The sequence below is a fragment of the Pieris rapae genome, chromosome 20 (genome assembly GCF_905147795.1).
Source record: "Pieris rapae chromosome 20, ilPieRapa1.1, whole genome shotgun sequence".
Lineage (NCBI taxonomy): Eukaryota > Metazoa > Arthropoda > Insecta > Lepidoptera > Pieridae > Pieris > Pieris rapae.
Window position 1 is genome coordinate 7,495,320 of NC_059528.1, and position 27,538 is coordinate 7,522,857.

Genomic DNA, 27,538 nt, shown 5'->3' on the forward strand with positions numbered 1-27,538 from the left:
TCGTTTATTTTACAAACTCATGATAAAACTTTTTGATACATATGTTTCTATCTTATTTTTTTCATATTGATCTTGCTTTCTATTAGTCTAGCGCTAGATTTTGCTATTTGTAGTTGAATATCTTAAACAAAATCAATGATAGTTAAGACATAGTAACATAATATCTTAATCATACGAGGTATTAATTTTCATCGATATCTGAAATACAAACTAATATATTCAAAAATATTTTATTTATTTTGTTTTCCCAAATCCAGTAATTTTATAGACTGCTTTTTCTCTCTCTGTAGTTTATTTTCTTTCTTAGCTAAATATATTTTGGAATGCACACAAACTGTATAAATTAAATATCAGTTGCTTCTTTCTCTGTTGTTTCTCTTTTCTCCTTTTTCCTTAAATCCCCATAAATATCTTCCAAAGTTCGCGCTCTCGTCTCAGGTATACATAGAACAACATAAATAGAAATAAAGAAGCAGACGGCGGCAAAAAAGTAGAACGCAGCAAATATTCCAATTTCATTAGTCAATGGTTTGAAGAAGAGCAGTTGTAGAAAGTCCGAGAATGAAGCAATAGACATTGTTACACCCATGACTGTCCCACGGTACTAAAACAAAAACAAATTAAATTTAAATTTGAGTTGAAGCACGTGAATTGTAGTTCCTGGGAACATATGACAGAAAATATGTTCCAGCTTCGAATTGTTCCCTTTGAAGAAAAGACTCTTGAAACCTTGGGTTCAAGTGCATGGGCGCTAAATAAAGATTTAAGTTGGTGCCTGGTTATTACCTGGTTATGACCCCAAGGCTGGTGCTATCCCCAATAAATAAGTATCGCATTACAGCGAAAAAGGAATCAAACTTTTTTAATTTGGTTTAATTGTCTATTTATCCCTTTTAAAAATTATAATTATGTTTATAATTTTGAAAATGGTTAAAGTTTGATCCTTGTTGCACACTGTGTGTGTTCTTTTAGCGCTTGCAACATAGCATACCTTTCGAAGGAGGTAAGAATTTTTTTAATTCTGACAAATTCAAAATAATTATATAATTATATAATAAAGTGTAAAATAAAAATTACAGTCTCTATTAAAGGTAAGAACTAGGCTATTTGCGAAGTTTATACAGTATACATATAAGTTTATATAATTTGAAATACTTGCCTTGAATGAGAAAATCTCTCCTGCAAGAACCATAGAAACTGGTTGTAGACCAGCAGAGTCACAGAAAATGCACAAACATAGGGTTACCAATGGTAGCCAAGATGTAGCTCTGATGTCAAGGTCTTGGAGTAAGAACCATGTTGCTAAGGCACCCATGCTTAGTGCTGAGAGGAGTGACGTGAAGAATAGAAGATTCTGGAAGCAAATGTCTTAGTTTTATAATATTTTAGGCATTTAAATAAAAATATAATTCTGCGTTAAGGTTAGAGTTTTTCTACAAGAAACGAGAAATTAAATAGAACTAAATTCTAGAACAATGGAACCAGAACTTCAGATTAAGGAAAATATTTTAAAAACTTAAATCTCATATGTACGTGTCGCAACTAACTAGCTTAATTAGCCATTAATTCGAAAGTCTAGCCTCTTTACTAAACAGCACCGTTAGCGGCCTGAATGTACAGTAATTTGATGAAACACCTCAAACAGCAGCAAATATCTAATAACTTGAATCGATGCTGTTTGACACCGATACTTCCGTTTGTTTCATTATTCGTATCAATATTTCCGAAAATTGTTACCTTTCTTCCGGATTTCTCCACAATGCTTGAAGCGAACACTGAACCAACAACTTGCACTGATCCAAGCAAGATAGCTTGTTGATTTGGCGACAGTAACAGTTCTTTGCCTCCAGATGCCATTGTGAAGATCTCACCAGCAAAGTTGAGAACTGGTACTGCACCACACACTTCTCTTGCGAGTACTGCTACGAGGGCGATTCGGAAGGCTTTGAAGAGGATCTTGTTATTATCTAGAAAAAACAAATGGTCAATGTTGATTAGTTGGACGATAGAATAAGGGTGTTATTCTATCGTCCAACTAATCTGATATTCTGCAAATTCAGAAATATATGAAGTATCCAAAGTAGATGTGGCACTAAAATATTTTTTAGTTCATGACCTTAGATTTCTGTGTTTCATAGCATCTGGTCAATGGGCAAGGTGATCAGCCTTCTGGGCTTCGGAGTCACACACCGTTGGCGTTTTCGGTCTTAGGCAGGACAATTTCCTCACGATATTTTCCTTCACCGTTCGAGCGAATATTAAATACACAGAAAGAAAGTCCATTGGAGCACAGCATCAATGAAAACCTCTAGGCCAACATTCTTCTACTTGGATATAACTTCTATATAAAACATATCTTACATATTTCTTTAAGCAGGAACTTGTTAGACTGAGCATCATTTTCCTGCTCTCGCCTCGTATGTTCCAACTCTTTTACCACCTCCATATCATCTTCTGATCTGCATCGAAGCCATGCTAAAGCTTTTAGGGCTTTCTGAAATGAATAATACCATAAAAGCAAACTATCTTAAATATTTTTAAGCTTAAACACATTCAACTTCGTCATACGAAATCTTGTGATTCCTCATCCCTGATTACCTCATCCTCTCCTTTCTTCAACAGAAATGATGGTGTTTCCGGCATCATGGATGATAGTATGAGGTGTGTGACGGGGAGAGACAAGCATATCCATAACACTGTATTGTAATCTAACATGTCTCCAATGATGTATAGAAACAAATTTCCGCAGGTATGGAAAACGCCAATCTGTGTAAAAGAAAGCAAAAAAAATTTAGAAATTTTATTTGTTTAATTCTTTATCAAATTCTAGTATGATTTCACCACAGCACAAATACAATTTAATTGCTTGAGCAATGTATGTATTAAGCTTTTTTAATAGGAGTGATAAATATTGGTGATCAGCACAACTACATATATTTATTTTCACTTCGATACATTATACAAAAGCAGGTTACATAAGTTACTCGGCAACGAGCGACCGTATACTTAACAAGCGATTTCTTCCAGACAACACTAGTATAGAAGAAACACCTACCGAGGGTAAAGTACAAGAAGTGCACAAAAAAGAATATATTTAATAACATACAATACACATAACATACAATCTTGAATTAGATTGTCATGATTCATGTGCACTGTTTACTTTTTGTTTTGTTTTATGTAACTTGTATCAGTTTAGTTTATTTTTATTTCTTTTTGTTTCTGTTAAGTATGTTTTTTTCCCCCTTTCTTATTTTTGCACTTCTTGCCTACCTTATCTAATTTACTCATAGTGGTTTTTCCTTTACTAACAGTGGTTGTCTGGAAGAAATCGCTCTAAAACGATAAGGCCACCAGTTGCTTGTCATTAAATTATGTTTAATATTTTCCTTTTATGTAATGCAACAAAGTGTTAATAAATAAATAAATAAATACATTTTATAGTGTATGTAAGTAACATAAAAATCCTATTAAATTTTAAAATAATTTTTATTACTGTTAAATGAACCTAATCGTTTCTTTTATATGCTTATCATCAGACTTTGGATATTTGCTTAGTTAAATATAGACTTAGCAACTTACCAAGCATCCAAGACTTCCTCTGATACTGTCTTCACCAATTTCTTTAATGTATATTGGAAAAACTACATAGCTCCCAGAGGCGCCTATTCCAACCAGTGCTCTCGCTGTGATCAAGGCCCATGTCTCTAATGATGATAGAAGGATAGCCCAGGTTCCCTATAAATATTACTTCCGGTTAAGTAACTACCATCAATATTGATTAGTTGGACAATAGAGACGCATTTAAAGACAATTTGTTTTTCTTTCTTCGTTAGAATGGACCTCAATTAAAAGAAGAGTCTTTTAATGGGGACATCCATTAGCGCAGGTTGGCCTTCAGTCTCTTGAAGTGTGTCTTATCCTGTGACAGATGCAGCAACTTTTCTGGAGTCGCAATACCCGTACACTCGCCAACATTGCGAAGCCATGATTTCATCCGTCTAGCAATACGCTGTTTACCCTGGATTTTACCCACTATAATTAATTGAAGGAGGACCCAGGCACGTAACTTTCCGTTGTTTAATGTTCTGAGTCTCAACTTGTTTAATACGTTAACCTTCTCGTAAGAGACCTTCTGGATCCAGCTTAAACGAAGTATGAGACGCAATATGGCCGCCGCCCATGGACACAAGGCTCGCAAGTGCGTAGCCTTTTAAGAATAACATTCAAAAACATACTTACTAGACAAGATAGTGAGACTAGAAGTATGGCGCACTTTCGTCCAAACTTATCAGCGATGAGTACTAGCAACCAAGCACTAGGCAGTGTTATCAAATATGGAATGGAAGCCATCCATGATATCTGAAAGATGATCAATTGTTAGCGTCTGAAGCCTGAACCTCACAGACTATTAATTTCTCCCCCTTGATAGCTTTTAAGGAAGCTTTTAACTAGGACAGGGCACAGGCGCTAATAGAAGCTTTAAGTTTGCGCCTGGTTTATCTCAAGCTGCTGCTTTCTTTGTTCAACGAATAATTGTACGCAATAAAGCTAGGAAATGTTGAAAGGTTTATTAAATTTCTTTTATTCTTATATTTAATTATTATGTAGGTTAAAAATATTGTTATTACTGTAAATTTGTTTCTTGAGAAAAAATCCTATTACATAAAAAAGAAAAGATTTAGAAGAAAATAGTTAATATTGCACCTCAAACTAGCCGCAATTTGATTTCAAAATGTGAGAGGAGCTATCAGCCAAACCAAGCTCGTTTATTAGAATACTCAAATCATATCAAATCAAAAATCATTAATTCATACAGATAACATAATGTACACTTATGAACGTCAAAATATACTTTAAATGATTCTAATTTTACATTTACTGCCAGCGAGACAGTTAGACGATTCATCAATGATATCTTAAAGTGGGCTAGCCTGGTTTCGTAGAAGAAAGGAATACCTCCCTACCTCTATATCTGAAAGAGGTTTACTTTTTGGGGAATTTTCTGATTGAAGGAGTAAGGTCATCGGCGACATCCAGCCGACAGCAGCTCCATATGAGAAAACTGGTATTAGAGCTGCAAGAAGAGAAGATTTACTAAAGAAAATTATTAGCATTTAAGTGTGCGAACTACCCTCTATTTAATCGAAAATCGTTCGTCTGTCGTCGTTCGGTACGTTTCCAAGTGCCATCGTTTAATTAAAACTTGCACATGAACCGGGAATCGAACCCGGTACCCCTCACCTAGCAGCCACTTTATTATTAAGTGTAAATATCATTAATAAGTAAATATTATTATTAATAAGATTAACAAGACCTCTATATAAGGCCCTTTCCTAGTAATGACTAGACTCTATTTTGGAAATTTCTCAGGCTGCAAAATGATGAAGTATTTTGAAATGGAACTGCCATTTTTTCCTCTTTATATATTCTTTTTTTATTTGTCGCAGGGATAGATGCTTTGCTTCTTTTAAAGCTATGTAACAATATGCTCACCACTTATCTTGTCTAGACTTCTTGCGCTGGCCTTTTATAATTTCTCTTTTTTTCTCGCATCTTGAAAGCGATAAGGTCGAAATTTGGCCTTCTTTTCTAATATGTCAACTGTGATATATTTCTGTATGCATCGAAGTTGAAATAAATAAAAATACTTACTTAAGAGAGAGCATATTAACTGCGTAATCTGGCTTCCTTTGCTAAAGATTGACTTCATTTTTAATTCTTCACATAAAGTTTTCCTTTATTTCAGGAGTACAGAATAGGTGTTTAACACATCATTATTAATATTTAAACAGACATTTGTAGACTGAATATTCATAACTAAATGTTTTATAAACTAATCTTTTATATTTGTTGAGTCTATTTGAATGGTGATAATATTGTTAATATAAATAATTAATGATAACTTATATAACGATGAAACTCAACCTCACCTGTGTATAGCCATTATGAAAAAGTTTACATATTTTTTAAACATAACAGCCACCACCATCACTCAAATTTCCAGGGTCTCACAAGTTACTTTCCTTATACTAAAGAAAAATGATTTATTAATATTCGCTGTTTTTGTTTGAATAGTATTGGCCTTGTGCTTGGAGTCATAGTTTCGATTCCCGGCTGCACCAATGGACTTTTATTCTATGTAGAACAGGACCCAAAAAGTCACTAGTTGCCTATTAGATTATAATATATGCAATATTTTTGTTTAATATTGCATGCACCTGTCACTCCAGGTTCCATTAAAAAAATGGCAGCCACTAAACATGGGCCTACTTTTGTTTTAAGATTTTGTTTTATTTACTTCGTTTTATATATGAGCGTTATTTATGGGATTGCCTTTTACTAACTATCTAACATGAACAGCCAACACCTCGGCTTTTCCAAACACGTTTATACTACAATATTTATTATTTGATTATAATTTATAATCCTTTATTTACACATCATTACATATTTATAACTTGTTTACTTAAGATTTACTTTTTTCGAGATGACTTAAAAAAACGATTTGAGCATGACGTACAGACCCGAGTCGTTGCTCGGGTTTCCTCGTCTCTCAGTTAAGCTCTGTACGTCGAGAGAAAACAACGTACATGGCGAGAGAACATATGTACGTACGTACGTAGAGGTATTTCGACTATGTATTTGCGTGTTGTTCCTACAACAATGTAAGTGCGTGTTCCTATTTCACCATGTCTCCTGCTGCAGAGGATCTTTGACAATCTGAGACAAATCTTTCTTTTATTACTATGAATTACTTAAGATGTCCGGTGAAACGTTGCAGCTCCTTACAAACGTTGTGTAAAACAAAGAAAACTTGGCGATTAAAAAGAGTGGCGGAGAGTTTATTGCCAGTTCTTCACCCTTGACCACGCACGCTGTAAAGCACGCGAAACGTCGGATAAATTTAAAATTATGTTTAAATAATTATAAGTTTAAATACAATAATACATAACTTCAATCCGTAAAAAAAGTGGTTTTCTTTAAATGTGTAACCGTTATGTTAATAAAAGACAATACTACAAATCTATTGTGTTGATTCAATTTTAAGACAAATTTTTGTACCAACAATAAATAAAATGCAATAAAGGAGATATAATCATTATCTGTAGCTTAAATTAATTGCCAAACTTGACAATGAATGTCATGAATTCGTTGTTATTTCCGTGTTTTTCTAGCTAATCAAAATTGGAGAAATTTAACAGTAATATTTATAATTGAATAACTAAACGCGCAAAAGGTAACATTAACTCTTGTAATAGCTCAGAATATATCTTTTTCAGTATTTTAATATAGAATAATGTATACACGGTTTCTTTTTAATTCTTATACGGTTAAATCGTCCTTACTGATTTTTTTCTTTTGTGGTCTTTCTTTCGTCATAATCTCAATGTCTAAGAAGAGGTCAATTTACCAAGCTATCCCTAAAATTAATTAAGCATATATATCGACAAACTTCTAGTTTATATGCTTAACACACGCCCACAGAAGTATAGTAGATAGATAACATAGAGGGGAGGGGAATTTTTACAGAAAAATTACTCTACTGTGGATTTTCGCACTACCTTAAATACAATTCGAATTTACGAGACATCAAAGCAAGCTATTACCAGCACTGCGTTGTAACACAATTTATAATATAATATAATGGTGTATGTAGATGACAATGTTATAGCGATTAGTGTTAGTTTCATGTCATATTATGGGTAATAAGAAAAATTTTGAAAATACAAAAATAACTACTACAGAAAATACTTTTTTACAATGACTTAGCAGTTACATTTCCATCCGCGTCGAGGCTGAGAAATGCCACCCGTATCACCTCGACGTCCGTGCAGTGTTTAAAACTACTATCTGGAACCAGCTGCCTACTGACGTATTTCTGAACCAATTCGACATAGGGTCCTTCAAGAAAAAAGGGTACCAGTTCTTCATAAGCAAGGCACGTGCGAGCTCCCTGCCTATGGGGGACGCTATCATTTACCGTATGCCCCCTTTTATGAAAGAAAATATGGATTTTTCCAAACAAACTTAGTTCGCTTTTTACATGTACACAATGTTCAGTTTCATGACATTTGCGTTTGAGATGTATTCTAGAACACGCGTCCCACTGCACCAACCTACTTACGTTTTCTCTGTTATATTGCCAGGTACACTCCGGTAACTACAACTGTATGATTTGGGCGTGGCTATTAGCATACATAACTACTGTAGGTGAGTTTGATTTGGTATTACCGAGTTTTGATCCCTTGGCGTTGCGAAGAGATGTTGGATCTCTCTGCATCTTCTATCGCATTTAACATGGAGTGTTCAGATTTTTTCGGATGATTACCTGCGGCTAAGATTCATTCAGTGAACCAATTTGAAAAAGGCCAGCAACGCATTCGCCCTCTGGCATTGAGTGTCCATGCGCGGCTGTATCACTTAACATCAACCTCCTGCCCGTTTGCCCCTTGTTCACAAAAAAAAAATTAGTTACACAGTACCGTGCCTTTTCTGGAACACTTAATAATTAAACCAACTTAACAGTTGGCGAAATTCGGCAATCTTGTTTTAGACTGGGGTTTTGCTATACAATTATATATATAATTATATAGCTATTTAATTTGAAATTAATGATATACATAGATGGCGCTTTTTCAAATAATTTAGGAAATAAGTAATTTTGTTACATAACAAATACTGTATGATTGTAGATTTTTTTAGGAATTACTTCGTTATTACAACGCTATCTATCATTTTGTTTATTAACTACGTTATAAATATAATACTACATTTTATAAAAAAATTATTTGAGCGCCATCTTTGATTAGATTTAGTGAAACTGACATCGGAGTCGCCTTTGCTATTGTTGTAAGAGGCGGCTAGTTAGTTTAGCACTGCTTTATAAATATTATTTACAGGTGGAATTCTATTTTGGCATAACGCATTAAATATTACAACATTGGAAGAATTTACAAACAACTTCAAAGCCTTGGTGGATGAGATGTCGATATCTTTTCAGCCATACGGATATCCAATAGAGCTTCTTATTAGAGACAAAATGTTTTTGAATAATATAAAAGTGATTTAATAATATTAATTGCTCATGGACTTATTATAAAATAATTATACTTGAAGCGGTCGGAATTTGTATAATGTAATTAAATATTTTTGAGTCAGTCAAGTAGTTTTTTAATTACAATGATAGATACTTTCATTCGGGAACTAGCGAACTGTGGAATCGACTCTCGGTGGGAATTTTGACCTTTAAAATTTGTGTCCATGGGCGGCGATGTCTATACTGTACTTATCCGGAGCTGGATATATTTGCTAGTGGGAAGTCAGAAGGAAGTCCGCTGTTTTTCTTGCTTTACAAAAATTTCTGGTATTTTTATTAATCTTGTCACATTAATGATTATCTGTGTTAAACATTTACTATAGGAGTACGAAGCATATACCGTAGGTATAGTATAGTGTGTATGTTAACTTGAATAAATAAATATATAAGTAAAGGCTAGTCCGTGTGCGCAGGCATTACGATAACGTTTTCCTCTGAAGTCCACACTTACTGGGTTGGTAATTTTCTGATGGAATCACATCAATCTTATACCATCTTGTGTAAATATTTGCTTAGGTCAAATTAAAAAAAAGCAATTTATTTAAACATTTTATTTGTCTATAAAACATCGGTACACAGACTAAAACTATTAGAATTTGCTAAAGTTATACATAGAAACATGCGTTTATTAAATGCAACCGTGCAGATTTGGTTATAAATAACGAACCGCATTTGGTCTCAAAACCCATGCCAATCATTATTTATAACGGACCAGACAAATACATTATTCGTATAAGCAGTTATGTTGTCTGGTATGTATTTAATCCTAAAAGTATTTACAAATTACATAATAAATAAGAACAATAAATAAACAGTCAGAAATCTTAATCTATATGCCAACGGCCAGCTTAATCAATTATTTCCAAAAAACTAAGTTTCTTTAAGCTTTGTGTCGAAAAAGCTTATAGAAATGGGCTAAGTTTTTTTAAGAAAAAACTTTTAATAATGCGACGATATTTGAATAAGCTAACTAGAACTTACGTAGAGAATAACAGAGAGATTATAATTTTGTACTTAATAATAAAAACGAATGGAAGACGATGAATATAAAGCAACTGGCATGCTTTATCTATTTGTCAAATATCTTGTTTATGTAACAGACTGTTACAAGATATCTTCTAAACAGTACATCACAATACAATCCGAAGAAACGTTATCGTTTCGATAGCAAGTACGATGGAGTTCACGCTCGAACGTTTTTAATTTAACCTGGAAATTGTTTCGTCTTTCTTTTGTTTAATTATACTTTATTCTTAGTGTGCTTGCTAACCGATACAAAAAAGGGAAAACTTGCTTCTGTCAGATATTTCGGTATTTGTGTGTTTTTTGTAAAGTTTGGATTCCTTGGGTTTCCCAGTTAAAAGGTTATTTTCATTAAGTTTTTCCCTCTAAACTACGTTTACATAAGAAAGAATATGAAAGTTGTCCTAAAGTTTTTTAACCAATACTAAAAAGGTGTAAGTTTCATTTTATGTCTTAATTTTTAATGTTGATATCCAGATTTTCCCAATCGGGTTATTTTTACTAAATTTTCCCACGAAAATACTTTTAATATGAAATAAAGTTGCCAGATGCAAATAACTAAGCTATAGCATAAAAATCATTCCTAAAAGAATTGGCACTAATTGAAAATGGTGTTACCATAAGCGATTATGAACACTGAATTATCGATACAAATAGTTTTTCGGCTCCTCAGCGATTGGCTCTGTGCACGTTCCTAGATGTTTTAGCTGCATGAAACTCCTGTAAAAAAAAACAAATCACTGGCACTACAACCCATTTAGTTCCGGAACTCAGATTTCCGTATCTTATATAATCATGTCAATTCAAGCAGGTGATAAGCCTCCGGTGACTGACACACGTCGTCGACTTTTCGGATCTAAGGAAAACCGGTTTCCTCACGATGTTTTCCTTCACCGTGCGAATGTTATTTATTTTATTTATTCACACTTCTTTGCAATACTTATAATATTAGTTAGCTCACAATCAAATTTAATATATATTTTTTATCGAGAACCTTAATAAAATAAAGAAAACCAAAAAATCGAATATTATTAACTAACTAAAAACTAAAATGCTTATCTTAAGGAAATACAAGAATTAAACCTGTCAGGACGTTAAATGCGTACGTAGACTGAAAATCTACGACCTTACGAGTCGCTGATGGCATATAACAACTATACCACTGTGTACTAGCAAGGCTTTGATTAATAAAACAACATACCTTGATCGGCAGTTCTCCATCTCCAAGAAGCATTTATTGGAGTAAGTCTTGTTATCAGTCCCACAGACAGGATCGTATTCCGGTGGGCAGACACGAGCGCAACCAGCGTATTTGAACCGAGAGAGGCAGCGCTTCAATGGCACGACATAAACGTGTTTTCTGGGAATGCCAATGGTGTTAGTAGTTTTATCAATGCATATAATCATACAGCTAAAAATATATATAAAAAAAACAATTAGCCATAGATAGAATACGTATATATATATATATATATATATATATATATAAGCGTTGCTGTGAACTGGCAGTAAATGTAAAATTAAATTCATTTAATATTTCTTTTTTTGACGTTCATAAGTGTACATTGTTACCTACATGAACAAATAAATTTTGAATTTTGAATTTGAATTTGTGGCTAAGATTTTTGTTATATTACAATATAGTAGTCAGCTATTCAAGGGAAACTGTAGGAGTACTGATGTGAAAGGTATGTGAAACTTTGATACTTTTAACACAGCGCCATCTGTTAGAATTGTATCAAATAATAAACAAAAAATTTTCAATAAAATAAAATTGCGACTATAATATTAAAGATCTAAGCTATCCTATCTCTTAAGTTAGTAATTTAAAATCGGTTAAGTAGTTTAGGAATCCATCGCGGACAAACATCGTGACAGAAGATTTATATATATACAAAAAGTTTAAAATATTTACGTTTTTACATTTTTAATAATAACTAATTCGGTTGTATGTGGTATGTGCTCATGATGCATTATATCGGGTAAATATTATAATTTAAATATCTAAAGCATTCTTTTATCTACTATCTCTTTTGTATTAAGTATTGTAAGTAAACAGAGTACAAATATAAATCGAGTAGAAAACCTATAACTCGGAAACAGCTGGACCGATTTTCATGGTTTTTGGTTTGTTGCGTCAGCAAAAGTATACCTACCTTGTGGGTCAAAGTAGGTATACTTATGAGAGCGATAAGCAACGTAAAACAATCAGCGCAATTGTATAAGAATATATTTCCAAAATTTAATTCACAATTTTAAAAAATAGATTTTAAATCTCCTGAAAATTACAAGGGAAATCTATTTTTCGGATAACCTGGGATGTTTTCTTGTTTTTAAGATAGATGTTATATATATATATATACATATATATAGGTAACATAGATTTTTAGAAACAAGAAGAAAGAAAAGAGTTCCCTTACCCACAATTCTCCTTCTTCATAATACACTCGTTCTTATAGAACCGGTTATCGGATCCGCACACGAAGGATGGTGTATCTGGGCAGTCTTCGTGGCAAAGTGCTGTGGTGCGACAGTGAGACGCCGAAACGGCGACCACATGTTGGCCACATGTGAGACGGCGGAGTTCACATTGTGACCTGTAACACAAAATTAAAAAAAAATAGGATAGGTATCCTACAGGACGCTCATAAAGGGCTGTCATCACATGAACACGTGGGTGCGTTGCCAGTCTTTGTGGAAGTATGCTTTTTTTTAACAATTAAACATCCCAGGAAAAAGGCACCGGGAGTGGAATCCACAGTTTATTAATTTTTTAAATTTTACCATATCTACTAAAGTATATGATAATTTTGGTAAACAATGTAACAAAATAAAAATCCCAGCAAAACAACATCCCGGCAACGCACTCGTGAGCCCTCTGGCATTGAGTGTCCATGGGCGGCAGTATATACTTAACATCAGGTGAGCCTCCTGCCGGTTTGCCCCCTGTTCTATAAAAAAAATCTAGCCATGGAACCAGAACTGATGTTCAGCGAGACCATTGTTGATTAAGATCTTGTGAATACTGTACATTATTAACGTAAACTAAATTTTATTTAAGAACTTACTTGTAAACATTTCCGTCTGACCCACACACAGGTTGTTCGACTACGTTGTCACAATTTTCTGGACAATCAGTCTCAAGCCGCGGCAGAAGAGTGCAGTTACCGAAGTGTGCTAACTGGACTCCTTTCCTGAAAATATTATAGTTATTAAGATGATGAACAGAATATATGCAGTATATTTATAACGTGATATGTGAAACTATTTGCACATATGTGATGACAATTTCTCAAGGGCTAATAATACATACATAACATTCAGTTAAATCTTTTTAAGGACCGGGATAACTTTCAAAGTTTCTGAGCAAGCATTCCACTTTTTTGGTCCAGTTTAGAGATCCAGCTATATATCTTTTATATATGACAAATTAAAGTTGTCTCTCCATAGTAGCTTATACAGAAATACTCGTCGATCGAGTTTGCTTATCATGCTGAAGCCGCGTACAAATTATTTAAAGAAATCTATTAGGTATGATGATTACTATCTAAAATTCGCAAAACGAGCGCATTTAACAAATTCAAAAAATGCATTAAAGAGTCAACATAGTAGACTAAAATTGAGACAGCTAATAGCGATGTGTATCTAAATACATTTTTGTAATGAGAAATAAAGTTCTTTAACACATTAAGTGCTCTTTTCTCGGATCCGAGTGGAGTGAGAATAAAGTAGTAGTGCCGTCCGTGCGAACGTCCCTCGGATCCTAAGCATGTTATTTTTTTAATAATAACTATTATATTTACTTAATCAAAATCCGCCATTAAAGTTTTTGGTTTCTGGCTATTACTTAGTATTTGTATTAAGCATTCAATGTGTTAAACATAAAGTTACTCACAGGCAAGTAGCGACTTTAAGTTGACAAGGGTTGTAGTAGACGTTCGCATCAGTTCCACAAACCGGATCACCTTCGCTTGGACACTTCACTTTGAGACACTTGCTCATCTTCGACTTGCATTTCTCCATGTCTACCTTCTTTACTATTTTTCTGCTGTTCACGCTAGAATGGAAATGGAGTTTATAATACAAATATTATATTAATATATATATATATATCGATAGTATTGTTTGTATATTACTATATATGTGTTTCGGAATAAATTTCGATTTTTTATATAAGACAAGACAAAAGTGCTCTAAAAATTTTCAAAAGTAACTTTAAGATGAGAGCAGTGTTAGCTTAGTGGTTTCAACGTGCGACTCAATCCTCAGGTTCGATCCCCGGCTGTGCACCAATGGACTATCTTCTGCTTTTTAATATCAGAACGCCGAAGAAAAACATCGTGAGTAACCCATAAAGTCGATGATTCACAGGCACAGGAGGCTGATCACATACTTGCCGTTTAGACAAATGAAACAAACAAAAATCTGAGGTCCAGGCCTCAAACGGTTGAAGTATGTTGATCTAGCGATCTGAATCACCATTGTATTAATTATTTAAATATGCTTGACGTCCTAGTGGACAGAAAAACTGTGTCCAGTTTGTGTTTCAGGTACACCAACTTCTTTCTTGTAGATTATGTATATAAAATAAAATATTAAAGGGTGCTACATACCCACAATTAAGCATCTTCATCTCACACTCATTCCTGTAGATGCTCTCGTCGGAGCCGCACACCAGCTTCTCTTTCTGATCGGAGCAGTCGGTGGGACAGTATTCGCCGCCAGAGGTCCGCTCTTGGGACACACAGAACGCCATGGGCACTTCGAACACGTGCTTACTGAAAATCGTAAAGATATGAGTGAGTATCTTATAATGGTGAAACTGGAATGATTTAGAAAATCCAGAAGGAATTTGGAATACAGAGATCAGCGTCTGTACTTCAATTGGGAGAGTAACGTCCCAACTTTACAAGTGATTCAAGAGATGTGGGGTCTTTCTGCATCTTCTTCCGCATGTATGCATATGTATCGAAATCAATACAAAATACATTTCAAGTTGCTAAAATTAATAAAAAATGCAGCTGTGCACATTTTATCCATTGATTATTATCCTAGCCTGCAATAAACTCACCGTCGGCACCATACAGAACATTCTAAAAAATTCATACTTTTGTTTACAAATGTACTGTTTGTGACCATGACTAATAGGTATGTAGGCGTCATGGATTATACGCTATCATTTTTCTCAGACCTCATTTGCTAAAAAAATACAACAAAATCACTGGTGCAGCAAAAGATGTCAGACAAAAATAACAGACTATCTGCAATAGTCTTCAAATAAGAAGACAGTTTGATCTCAGAATCCATATATTAGGAGATTTTATTACAAAGGGTCCTAAATATATAGGCCCGTTTGCCCCCTGTTCTATAAAAAAAACCAATGAAGCATTGAGCTTATTGCGTAAGGATTACGTGGATGCATTTACGAAAGTATTTTTCACTCACCCACAGTTCGTCGCCTTCATTCTGCATGCGTTGGCATACAATACGCCGTCCGACCCACAGGTCGGTCTGGCAACACGCCAACAGGACTCTCGGCAGTGGCGCGTCGTTTGACAATGCTTCTTATTAGTCCGGACGACGCCTTGCCTGTGGATTATCAGTTATCCTTAAGTTGGAGTTGCTAGGAGGAAGTTTGCACAGAGAACTTGTGGTATACCCAAGTATTTCGGAACCAATTTGACATTTCTATATTTAAGCCCAATTAAATTAATACTACTAGAGATTACAATTCATTTATCATGAACTACTTTTCAACAAGCGTCAATCAGTTTTTTGTAAACTATCTTTGTGAGGACCTCTATTTTTGGATTGATATTTGTATGATAATGACAGATCGACGCTTTCTATATAGTCTTTGAATTCTACAGATCGAACTTTGACATTTATCAATCAAAATCTGCGATCTTTTCACTTTGATCGATTCACGACTGTTGTGGTGCTGATTTGTCGCGTAATATATGTGTAAAAAACCATTCAAAATGGATTTATTTTCAAGTGACAATGATATGACACTTACGAGCCCATTGTTAATGTGAGACTATGGGTTGTATCATTTATCTAATAAGTCTGTCTGCCCCACTGTTATAAAAAGAAGTGTTACCGCCAGGACTCCCAAGAGTCTATTAGTAACATGGCTCCAGGGGAGATAAACCAGTAAAATACTTTTTATATAGATTTTTATTGGTCGAAAATAAATTAAATTAGCCATGATGATCAAATCTAACTTATAACTCACTCGCGTCTCCTACTTTAATGTCATCCAACTTACCCACAAGTAAACAACTTCATCTGACAGGTATTCTTGTAGACGTTCCCATCTGATCCACAAATGGGACCATCGAGTGGGGCTTGGGAACAATCGACGGGGCAGTTTTCACGATGTGCACTTATATTGTTGCACGCACCCAAATGAGAGAGACCGATGCCAACTCTGAAAGATACACATTGTGCCTTGATCATTAACCTGTTCACTAAGACTTAATGTAATCCCAAGGTCATAGGTTCAAACTCCGGTGCAGCAATGTACAGATTAACAGAATTAATTCCCTTGTCAGCTAAAGTAATTCCGCAAATCTCTCAAAATATATGTACATAAATGTTTAATTTTTTTAGGAATCCCCGAAAATGCATTGCATGCATAAAAAAGTAAATATTTATTTTTGACGTAATCAGCAAATAAGAAAATTAAATATATTATTGTCTTCTGTTTCCTTAATAATTTACTTATGGGCAAGAATAAAAAATCTATCAGATAGTTGATCATAAAGCCAACTAAACGACGCCGTTTAAATGGCGGCCTGAAAGATTTTCAGTCAGTTGATTGAACAGATAGGCAAATGACTTGGATCTTCATTTAAGGCTAGGCTGTTAATTGAACCAATAAACCAATTGGATAATGTTTTCGTCGTCAATAAAATAGGATTTGTATTGCTAACGAATAATTGCCTATAATCTTTGTTTAAACGCCATCTAGTGTTGAGAAATGAATACCTGCAAATTTCTACTTGCAGCATACACCTGTTCAGGTACGTGCGACCATTAGTTCCACACACAGGGTCTCTTTCTGAAGTGCAGCGGTGCTCGCATTTAGACCCTTGGGCTCTTGAACAGGAGCCTTGATCTGGGGCCAGTCTTACTCCTGGAATTCAATGTTTAAGTACGAAGCTATGAAATAATTTCTTTATGCAATTAATGCGAATATAAAATATTTTAATTAATAAATCAAATAAATTTGTTTTACTAACTAAATATTTTTTTTAATGAAATTTAGTAGTCTGTAATATATTATTAAAAATATGGACTTTTAATTGTAAATTATGTACACTATATAATGTGTATATATATATACATTTTTGCTCATTTTATGGCAACTAAATATATCGAGAGTTTCATTGCATTTATCAATTGACTTATGGCCACAGATATGTATATATATGTGTGTGTAACTTAAGTAGTATTAGGTAACATTACTCGTGCTTCACAAATACACCAAATCTTAATACTAGTAGCGCCATCTATGTGTCAGCCTACGAACTGAATCTGAATCTTAGAATTTGATCGCGCACGTACTTATAACAAATCTCTCAAATTAAACTAATAAACATTGCTCTCGCCATTTTATGGTTTCATTCATTCCTGTCATAACATAGTCTATGTCCAATTTACTATATTCCTAAGCTATAAATTATGTTACTGAAATGCATTAACCAAGTCGAAGTACATGTGGGTGTGTACATTGAAACCATTTGTCCCGCGAAACTAGTTTATGATTTATATTCTGTTATAGTAATCGAAACTTTATGTACTTAATTTATCTCCTTGATGAAGTACCTAGTAACAGACAGCGATATATACAATATTCGAAGGCATGAGGAATTGGCTAGTGACCCATCATCGGTCTGGCCACCATAACTGTTGCTTAACGTTAATAATCGATCATTTTTATATATTTTTTTGTAAAAACATTGATTTATTTATAAGTAATCTTACAGGTATACATATACATATTATTAAAAAAAACACAGACTATACAAAGCCATAACAGATTACATTGACAAACAGAAAACAGAAGAACATTAATATATAAAAAACGTATGTGTACATAGGTACACGCTTTAGAAGTTATACATTGGTGTAACAAGATAAAAATGATTTCAAAAACATTATTCTACCTTTGTAGAAGAAACAACACTAACAATAGAAAAAAATAAATGTTGGCTATTTTGTCAATCAACATCGTATAAATTGTAATCTCATAATTTTCGAAACGCACCAAAAGAAGTATAACTCCTAAAAGATATTAATCATGTAGTTAATTTAACACTTATGCATTAGCTAGTTTGACCCATCACAATTCTGGCCATACAACTGTTACTTAACGTAATGATCGCTCATTTTGACACATAAACCATGTAGTTAATTTATCTCTTTGTTTAAATACAATAAAGCATTGCCTTTATTGTTCCGATTGCATTAGCTAGTTTGACCCATCACAATTCTGGCCACCACAACTGTTGCTTAACGATCGATAATTTTGACGTACCTTTTCCACAAGTCTTCTTCCTCATCTCACACAACGATGGATATATGTATCCGTCGGTCGCACAAACCGGTTCACCTTGAAGTGCTGGCCCACAAATTCGTGGACATGATGCGTCTCTTGCGCCTTCACACCAGAAAATAGCTGGAAAAGAGAAGTCAATAAATAAACAGATAGCAATTTCTTTTATGTCATGATAATTTTTTTAAGATCTGTTGTATTGGGAAACACTTGGGGGAGGCATATGTCGTCAGATAACCTGACCAAAGCGATTGATAATAAATTGTTATTTCGCAATGTAAATTTGATTTATACTACTGTTTAATACGAATAGCATGTAAGTTAAAATGGTCAGCGAATAGTATAAGTATTAAAGTATCATGAAAAAAAACAGCAACTAGTTTTAAAGAGTTAACTAACCGAGGTTTGAACTAAGAAAAGTCTTTTACTTTTGCAATACTAAGCTAATAGTAAAATAAAACAGTATTGGCCTTGTAGCTTCAGCGTACGAGTGTCATCCCTTATGACGTAGATTCGATTCCTGACCGTGCACCAATGGACTTTCTATATGCGCATTTAACATTCGCTCGAACGCTGAAGGAAAACATCGCGAGGAAATGCTTGCTTTAGACCTGGCGTGTGTCAGGGACAGGAGGCTGATCATCAACTTGCCTATTAGATGGACAAATGATCATGATGATTTTTTTGAAGCTAATATAAATATTATACTATTTTAAACAAATTATTGTAAAACTTTATAATACATATATTTGCTTTTTCGTTGAAGATTTTATTAAAATACTACTTGACCCGGCTAACTTCGTTCCGCCTAACTGTCTAATAATATCGTCTTAACGTTGTTTTACTTAATTTAGGGTTTTATTAATACAACTTTTTTAGTAAATACATAAATGTTTTATTGCTTGCCATTGCGAGGTAGAATGGCAGTTTTACACGTTAGCCTTGCTCTCCAGCACCACTATTGCGTACTGCTGCTGCATACTGCATGTTAAAGCACTTTCTGATATACAACATTTTTTAATGAGGTCATGTCTTCGATCAAGATCAAAGCCAATGCATCTCTCCTTTCACCTCAAGATCGTAATTTTTTGAACTGACACGAATTCGATGTAGGGTAATACGTAGTTTTGTCAACAGATGGTAGCACATGCTGTTTTTATTCTTAATTAATTAATTTATTGTTATACGATAACTTATCGGATAGTTTATTACTTATTCTGCTATTCGGAGCGGAGAAGAAGCCATCAAAAAGAGAACTCACATCTGTCCAGCCGATCTTGAGTTCTAAGTTATGTAAATAAAACGACTTTGTTTTATATATTTAGATTCCTGATTACCTACCTATGTTTTTTTAATACGGGGCTACAATACAATACATTTGGTACGCTAACATCAGATGTGTCGATTAAAAAATTTATGTAACTGTTATCAAACTACCTAATTGAATTAACACTACCATAAACAGATATTCTATAAATGGCGTTCAATATAAAATAAATAGAATAATTGCATGGCAACACGCAAACCCTTAGCGAGGTCTCTAAGTTTGAGATAAAAATCTTGGACGGCACGCATTGTCTACCGCGTGGCTACTAACGGGGCGTCTCTAATTTACAAATTTTAATATATACTAGTTTAGCTATATATAATAGAATTCAGATTGAGGCCTCCCAAGTAAGTCAGAGACCTGTGACGGGGAAGCTATGCTCTTCTTTGACACCCGAACCCAATAATTAAACCACAATCTCAGATTGAAAACAATCTGCATCCAAATGACCAAACCGTACAAAGACAATCCATTTTCGGCGACGGATAGAATGTAATCTCTTCGCTGTTTAAACTCATATTTGACAATCAATAAAAACCAAATAAAGTAAATAAAACCGTACAAATAATGTACGTACAATAATACATGTCTTTGTTTAAAACATATCACTACTTTAATTAACTTTTGAAAAACTGGTGTAAGTTAAAACCTGAAGATACTAGCACAGTGGAACTGTCGTTTTCATGCAAAGGTCCATTACAATCCGTGGATTGGTTATTGGCACACCTTTATCAATAATTCGATTAAGATGTCTATCTCAGATGGTCAAAAATGGATTGAGACAGGTTATTGGGTGTAAATAGGCAAAGTTTTAACAGGGGTAACCAACACAATTGGTTATAAAACGAGGGTAGTGTAAAAATAATATTTATATTATTATTATCGTTGTAACCTATAAGTCTTTTTTAATCTTATTTAACCTATAACGATAACAAACAAAATAATGGTTTCAATAGAACATCTTTAGTATTGTAAATACCCGCGAATCTCTTGGCCATACTTCGACAGAGTATCTCAATGTTTTGCAGACGAGGAAAATCCATTAGCACCCAGACAACTTTTATCTCGTGAAACTTTTTAGTTTAACATTTGTATCAAAATTATTATCCATTAAATTTTGCTTTTTGCTAGTGTATAAGAAATAGTATCAGTTATCAAGTAAATACTATGAGTACACGCTCAAAGCTTATACGCTTTCTATACAGTATATAATATAATAGAGAAGTAAAGAAGACCGAAGGAGAGATAATTAGAAAGGGCGTACATAGTATGAAGCAAATAACCATGTAGAGAGAGAAAGGAGCAAGCAAGTGTGAAAGATTCAGAGAGAGAGTGAGATAGAGCGAACGTCTCATCATCACAGTGCCATGGAGCAAGAGGTGGGAGAGAGCTATAGTGAGAAAGATTAAGGGAGAGAGTAAGGAAGATCGAGAAAAACACTCGCCATTGGTTGATGTATTCGTTTTATTACATATTAGAACTTTAGATGGCAAATCTATCGCATAACTAATACAACATATTAATTTATATTCACACGTATGTACAATATGTAAACAGTGTAGATATAGTTATACAAATACCTATATTTACACTGTATTTTTTACCTCTGTAATAATTTATTTAGAAAAAAAGGTTTCTATTCTGACATGTATTAATATAAAAAAGTTGACTAAAGTAGGCATTTCTATTAAAGTGTAAACCCTGGTTATATGACCATATTTCTTGGCTACTATGACCCGTTATAAACAATTGTGAATGCCGTTCTCGGTTCACGTAAAATGATAAAGGGTCTGATTATATCTTTTGATGGGGAACTGTTTCCGTAAGGTCGTATCTGATCGCTATCATAGGGAATTCAATCGCTTCTATTATGTTTAAATAGTCTATGGTCTATTAAGATTTGTTTAGATGTTGATAAAATATTATGATATTTCTTAAATAATTCAACTACAAATAGGATAGAAACATAAAAATAAGCTATATTAAATAAAAATATAAGTTGCTTATAATATGTACAATATTTTTTTACAAAGGCGCGGGTAGGCCGCATCGATGTTACAACACGTAATATAAATAAATTCTAGAAGTGAATGTTTCATGTTTTGTAAACACATATTCTAAAATAATAGAAATTATATTTTTTATATGTATTTTTATATATTTTTTCTTACCTACCAATGTGCCGTGCGTTGGCTAGCTTATGTAAATAAATAAATTCACCGAATATTTAACAAGACTATATTTGAAAAGATGAACGTTATTTTTTTGTTCATTTTTAATATATTAACGTTATCTTTGAATGGTTTTGCATTTTATTAAACTTTTTTTATTTAATTATTTGTACAAGACCACAAGTTGCACGAAGACCGCTACCATCTCCTTCAATTAATTAGAATGGGTAAACGGCGTGTTGGTATAAGGAAACATCATGAAGCGGATAAGGCTCTGCTGTTACCGCATCCCGCATAAGGCGATTGTTGGTGGCACCTTGGGGTTTTAGTGGGTATGCACAATGGCGAGTCCAAAGCAAGCACCAAGCAGTCGCGCCGCGGAAGGGTATGCGCAATGCATTTCCCCAAGTAAAAAAAAAAGGAAACCTCATGGCTTATGTTAGGGTGTTGATGGGTATTGCGTCTACGGAAGAGTTGATGCATCGGGCTCTGGACACACGCATTACGAGACTGAGGGAGAGAGAGAAATCTCCAGTAAAGAAGAGGCATCAAAAGAAGAACATGCGGCACCTTTCCACCTTTCCACACAAACCACTCATTTAAGAAATATTTTAATTACAAAAACATGTCTGGCAAATAAAAGACCACATAATAAATGTAGCTGTCATGTTTGACACCGCAATGTAAATTACTTAAGCCGAATTTTAAATCGAGATTATCTTTGACGATAAGATTTATTTTAGCAACAAATTAAATTAAACAGAAAAAAAGTTTAAAATATTTTTCGTATGGTAACAACAAAATTCCCGTTTCGTCAAAGGCGATTTAATAGCTGGCAGCAAAAATCTTCTGATAGCATGTTCCCCATAATATAATATATTTAAAAGCAACTAATATATTTATATCAATATTGTAAGCTGTGTTTCTAATATAATAAAAGTTAAATAAAAAAATATGATAATCTGCTTACAAAAATAAATAATTATTAATATAAACAATACAAAATACGGATGGGCCGTATCACATGGAGGTCTGTCGTTCCACAACAGAGCGTTTTAAAGGCAATTTTTGGCAATGATTGTCCATGAGCGGTATCACTTAACATCAGATTAGCATACTGCCCGTTTGCCCCCTGTTCTATAAAAATAAATATCCGTCGCACTCCCTTTGCCCCGTAACTAATACCGGTACCTCTCTGACGAAACACCATACTAATAGGAGATTGAGAACTTAAACCAGCAGTTTTGATCGGGCAGGTAAATTGTCAATTAGGAATAAGTTTAAAATAATAAGGCTTTTCATCTGATACCTAGCATCGGACCGGTCAAACTTCAAATAGTATTAAGTATAATATAGATAAATGTCCCGTATCTAATATCGGGCCGACTTAATTATAATATCAAAATTCGGGCGTACTCCTCCATTTAAGGCCGGCAACGCACCCACTAAAAATGGGTATCTATGGGCTGCGACGACTGCATTTTTGGGCGTCTCTGTGGATCGTTTGTATATAAAAAAATATTTAGTTAAGTTATCAATTGTTGTAAAATTAAAGCATTTAAATCTACTTTGTTTTTTTGGGATTCACCATTCACTTAATTCACTTCTAATTATTAAATAAAATATAAATATGTAACTTAAATAATGTTAGGTTACATAACTCAAGTTATTATTGTCGAGTTTAACTACGGGAAAAGCTAAATATTTAGCATATAACATCCAAATATATATATTTTAAACCTTCAGAATGTTTACTAGATCAGAGTTTTAACCCACCCTATTGAATCAATCCTTAAATGAGGAATGCGGTCACATCCTAATCGGGTCTGTTAGGTGTTAAGAAAATGTGTCAAGGGCCAGAAAAATCTTCATGATTATATCTTCACTAGATTTTCTTTATTTATATTTTATTTCTAAGGCACGTTGGCGGTAAAATCGTAAAGATAATTCAAAATCATTTATTAATACATGTAACACAATGTATGTACACTTATGAACGTTGATAAAGAAATACATATTAAATGCTACTAATTTTACATTTAGAACGGACGAGAGGAACTGATAACAAACTCTCCGCCACTCTTTTTAATCGCCAAGTTTTTTTGTTTAACATAATGTTAGTGCTGCAACCATTGCACCATGTTCTACTATAAACTCATAGATGTTTGCTGGTGATGTTGGTAAATTCTAAATTTCACCAAGTTCTCCTCGATGGCTGGAAATCTTCCACAGTTCCTTTCACAAGACATTTTCTTTTGCGAACTAGCGAACTGTGGAATCGACTACCGGTGGAGGTCTTCTCTGAGAGATACAACCTCCAACTATTCAAAATTCGAGCGTACTCTTCCCTGAAAGGCCGGCAACGCACCCACTAAAAATGGGTTTGTATGGACTGCGATGACTGCCCTTTTTTTAATTAATCTTAATATAATGATTGTGCCGTAAATGTTGTAATAAATTCGTAGTAAAAAAATGTTGAACTCAATGTAAAAACCATTCATATTATGTCTATGATCTTATCACAAAACAGTTACATGTGATGATCCTAGTTGTAAATTGCAAAGAACGAATAGAGCTGTCGGCGATGGTTTGAACTATAGTTGTCGGCGATATCAAATAATTATGTGCATTGTTCAAAATTTGTTTACCCAGAAATAGTTGATCTTTTTTATTATCTATTTAGTCACATGTATATACCTACATACCTACAACGTGCTCTTGATTCGAGGCAATATAATATAATATAATATAGATAAAAAAATTGTTAGCTTTTTTGAAAGTATAAGTATACATATTAACGTTTGGCGCGATGGAGAAAAATGATGAGAGTGAATTTTTAGGATGCGCGCACACCAACACTTAAATTCGACATCGTAAAGTAAGGTCTAGTTGGCATGGAAATCGATAATGTTCAAGTTGTATATTCTAGTATTTTTATATTTAGAACACGTGTTACGTAACAGTACAATTAAACAATGTGAATGAATAAATAATATTTTGGTGTTTTTAAATCAATTACATATACGACGGTGATAGTATTTACTAGATAATAATTTATTTATTAAATAAAATCTTTTTGATTAATTTCAATATTTAACGTTAATCACTACTGCATTTTAGTTACTTTTTCCATATGCCAAAGAAATATAAATTCTAAGGCGTGTACATATATGCACACACACTCTTTTTTATAATTATACCACTACCAAACAACAAATGTGCCTTTAAAATAATTGCTTCAACGAGGTTTACTTGTAAACAATATTAATTAAAAATATTATTTATAGACGGCCTCAAGACAAAACAAAAACTAAGTTTTACTTAGAGCAACTTAATTGAAAACAGGTTTAGAACACCAGGCGAGCATAACTTATGAGTGGGTGACCATTATTTGCTATGCACGGTTCAGGATTACTGTAAATTTGCATGCAGTACTTATCGTCACTTTCTCATGAACGAAATAGAAATCGCTAGGTCAATGGTGTTTGTGAAGATCTTGAGATAACTTCTTGTGAATTAAGCAGCATAGCATTTTGAAGTTTAAAAAAAAGAGGCCAGTGATTATTTTCGTAAATATCTTACCTGGGCATTGACAAAATGGCGCCAAAATCGGTGGAAGCGGATAAAGACTAAAATTAAAAATGTAACAATATGCCACATCGTTGCAATAGACTATAGACAACGCACTAAACATTTTGACGTTCGTAATTCAAATAATTAAATGCGTTTTTTTAATCTACAAATAAAAAGGAGTTTTTACTATGAGGATTTAAAATACTCTCAGCTACATTATAAATACAGTCCACCTGACTCGATATCAATTACAATAAAAAGTATAAGATTTAGGCCTAGTCTAGACAGCTTTACGGTGTGCTTTCGAACTATAAAGATAATTCAATAAATTACTATTGCGTACACCCAGCTTTACTTTAGGGCTATCACAAGGTCTTAAATAGTCATCAATTATAAAATTTAGTATGTAGGAACCTAAAATCTCACTGCTGAAAGGCTCGCAAGCGCACTGCCTCTTGAAAGACCGTAAATCGAATTGGTTCGGAAATACTTCAATGGGCAGCTGGTTCCACATAGTGGTGGTGAGCGGCAGAAAATGCCTTAAGATGCACTCAGTTGTGGAACGACGGACGTCAAGGTTACAGATGGTATTTTGTATTCTGCCTTGATGTCCGATCATAATGTCTTGCAAACTTACTAGAAAATAGATATTACAGATAATAAATAATACAAAGTTATAAAGTTCATAAAACACCAGAAAATGTTGTATTTTCAAAAAATGCCATTAAGTTTTCAAGAAATAAAGGATTTTTATATATTAAATTAATTCATTTATTATAAGACCTTATTTATTCATTGTTATCCTACAGCTAACATAAATAATACATAATAACAAACAAATACACTGAAAATATAGCCAAAGATGGAATACATTATATATTTTTCTACAAAAAGATTTACAAAAGGGAAAAAAACAAACAAAATGTATTCAGTATTATTATAATAATTTATTTTTTACCGGTGACAACCCTAAAGGACTATCAAGTTCACCGTGGGCGAAGACAGGCGTTGCAGCTCGGACCATTTATATCGTTTGCACGATTTGTGAATTGTCGCTACAATATTTTTTTTATACGAAAAACTGTTTGAATACAATAAAAAACACATATTGTCGTACTTTTAAATTTAAATTTTTGAAAGAATTTTTTTTTATGTTTTTTTCTTTTAATTTTACATATAGCAGTGTTGCCCTAGTGGCTTCAGCATGCGACTCTCGTACTCGGTCGTAGGTTCTATCCCCGGCTTAGCACCATCGTAAGGAAACCGTCTTGCCTCAAGTGCGGCAGGCAAAGGACAGCCTCCTGTGCCTGACGCATCACCTACTTGCCTATTAGACTAACGACCATAAAACAGATACATAAATCTGAGGCCCAGGCCTAAAAAGGTTATTAAATAGCACCATTGATTGATTTATTTAAATATTTAAAAGAAAGAATATCGAGGCTTTGTTCATTGGCATTTCCACACAAGCAAGAGTCTTTAGACATTTTTTATCACTTATTCAAATCTGCTATATCCATATTTTGTCTATGCCGAGAAATGTTTACTCCAAGATAGAAATCAAAAGATAAACTTTCGAGGGTAAAATAGAAAGTTATGACATGAACGCCGTACACAATGCAGGAAAATTTCACAAGGAAAGCTTCGTGCTTATAATAATTTGACCTAATATAAACGCGAAAGTTCGCGAACAAAATTGCCTGACACAAAATGCTTATTGGTTAGACAGTAACGGTTGCTCCTTACAAATATTGTGAAACAAAAGACTTGACGATTAAAAG

General features: G+C 33.7%; 2 protein-coding genes across 2 annotated transcripts in view; both read right to left on the minus strand.

Moving 5' to 3' along the window:
* Positions 1-38: 38 nt before the first annotated feature.
* Positions 39-5,816, minus strand: LOC110999478 (facilitated trehalose transporter Tret1-like). The gene is made up of 9 exons (XM_045632709.1): positions 5,656-5,816; positions 4,968-5,077; positions 4,243-4,362; positions 3,583-3,738; positions 2,599-2,766; positions 2,362-2,494; positions 1,738-1,967; positions 1,160-1,354; positions 39-604 (listed from the first exon to the last, which is right to left on the minus strand). The coding sequence occupies exons 1-9, from the start codon at positions 5,711-5,713 to the stop codon at positions 344-346; spliced, it is 1,431 nt and encodes a 476-aa protein (XP_045488665.1). The 5' UTR covers positions 5,714-5,816; the 3' UTR covers positions 39-343.
* Positions 5,817-9,636: 3,820 nt separating this feature from the next.
* LOC110999490 (serine protease inhibitor dipetalogastin) overlaps positions 9,637-27,538 on the minus strand; it is a 54,065-nt gene continuing 36,163 nt past the window's right edge. Inside the window, exons 3-12 of the mRNA XM_022268552.2 lie at positions 18,669-18,809; positions 17,117-17,264; positions 16,395-16,556; positions 15,569-15,712; positions 14,737-14,901; positions 14,019-14,180; positions 13,192-13,317; positions 12,544-12,720; positions 11,325-11,483; positions 9,637-10,843 (exon numbers count right to left, since the gene is read on the minus strand). Of these exons, the coding sequence (XP_022124244.2) occupies positions 10,765-10,843; positions 11,325-11,483; positions 12,544-12,720; positions 13,192-13,317; positions 14,019-14,180; positions 14,737-14,901; positions 15,569-15,712; positions 16,395-16,556; positions 17,117-17,264; positions 18,669-18,809 (1,463 nt within the window). The 3' untranslated portion in view covers positions 9,637-10,764. The remainder of the gene's footprint in view (positions 10,844-11,324; positions 11,484-12,543; positions 12,721-13,191; positions 13,318-14,018; positions 14,181-14,736; positions 14,902-15,568; positions 15,713-16,394; positions 16,557-17,116; positions 17,265-18,668; positions 18,810-27,538) is intronic.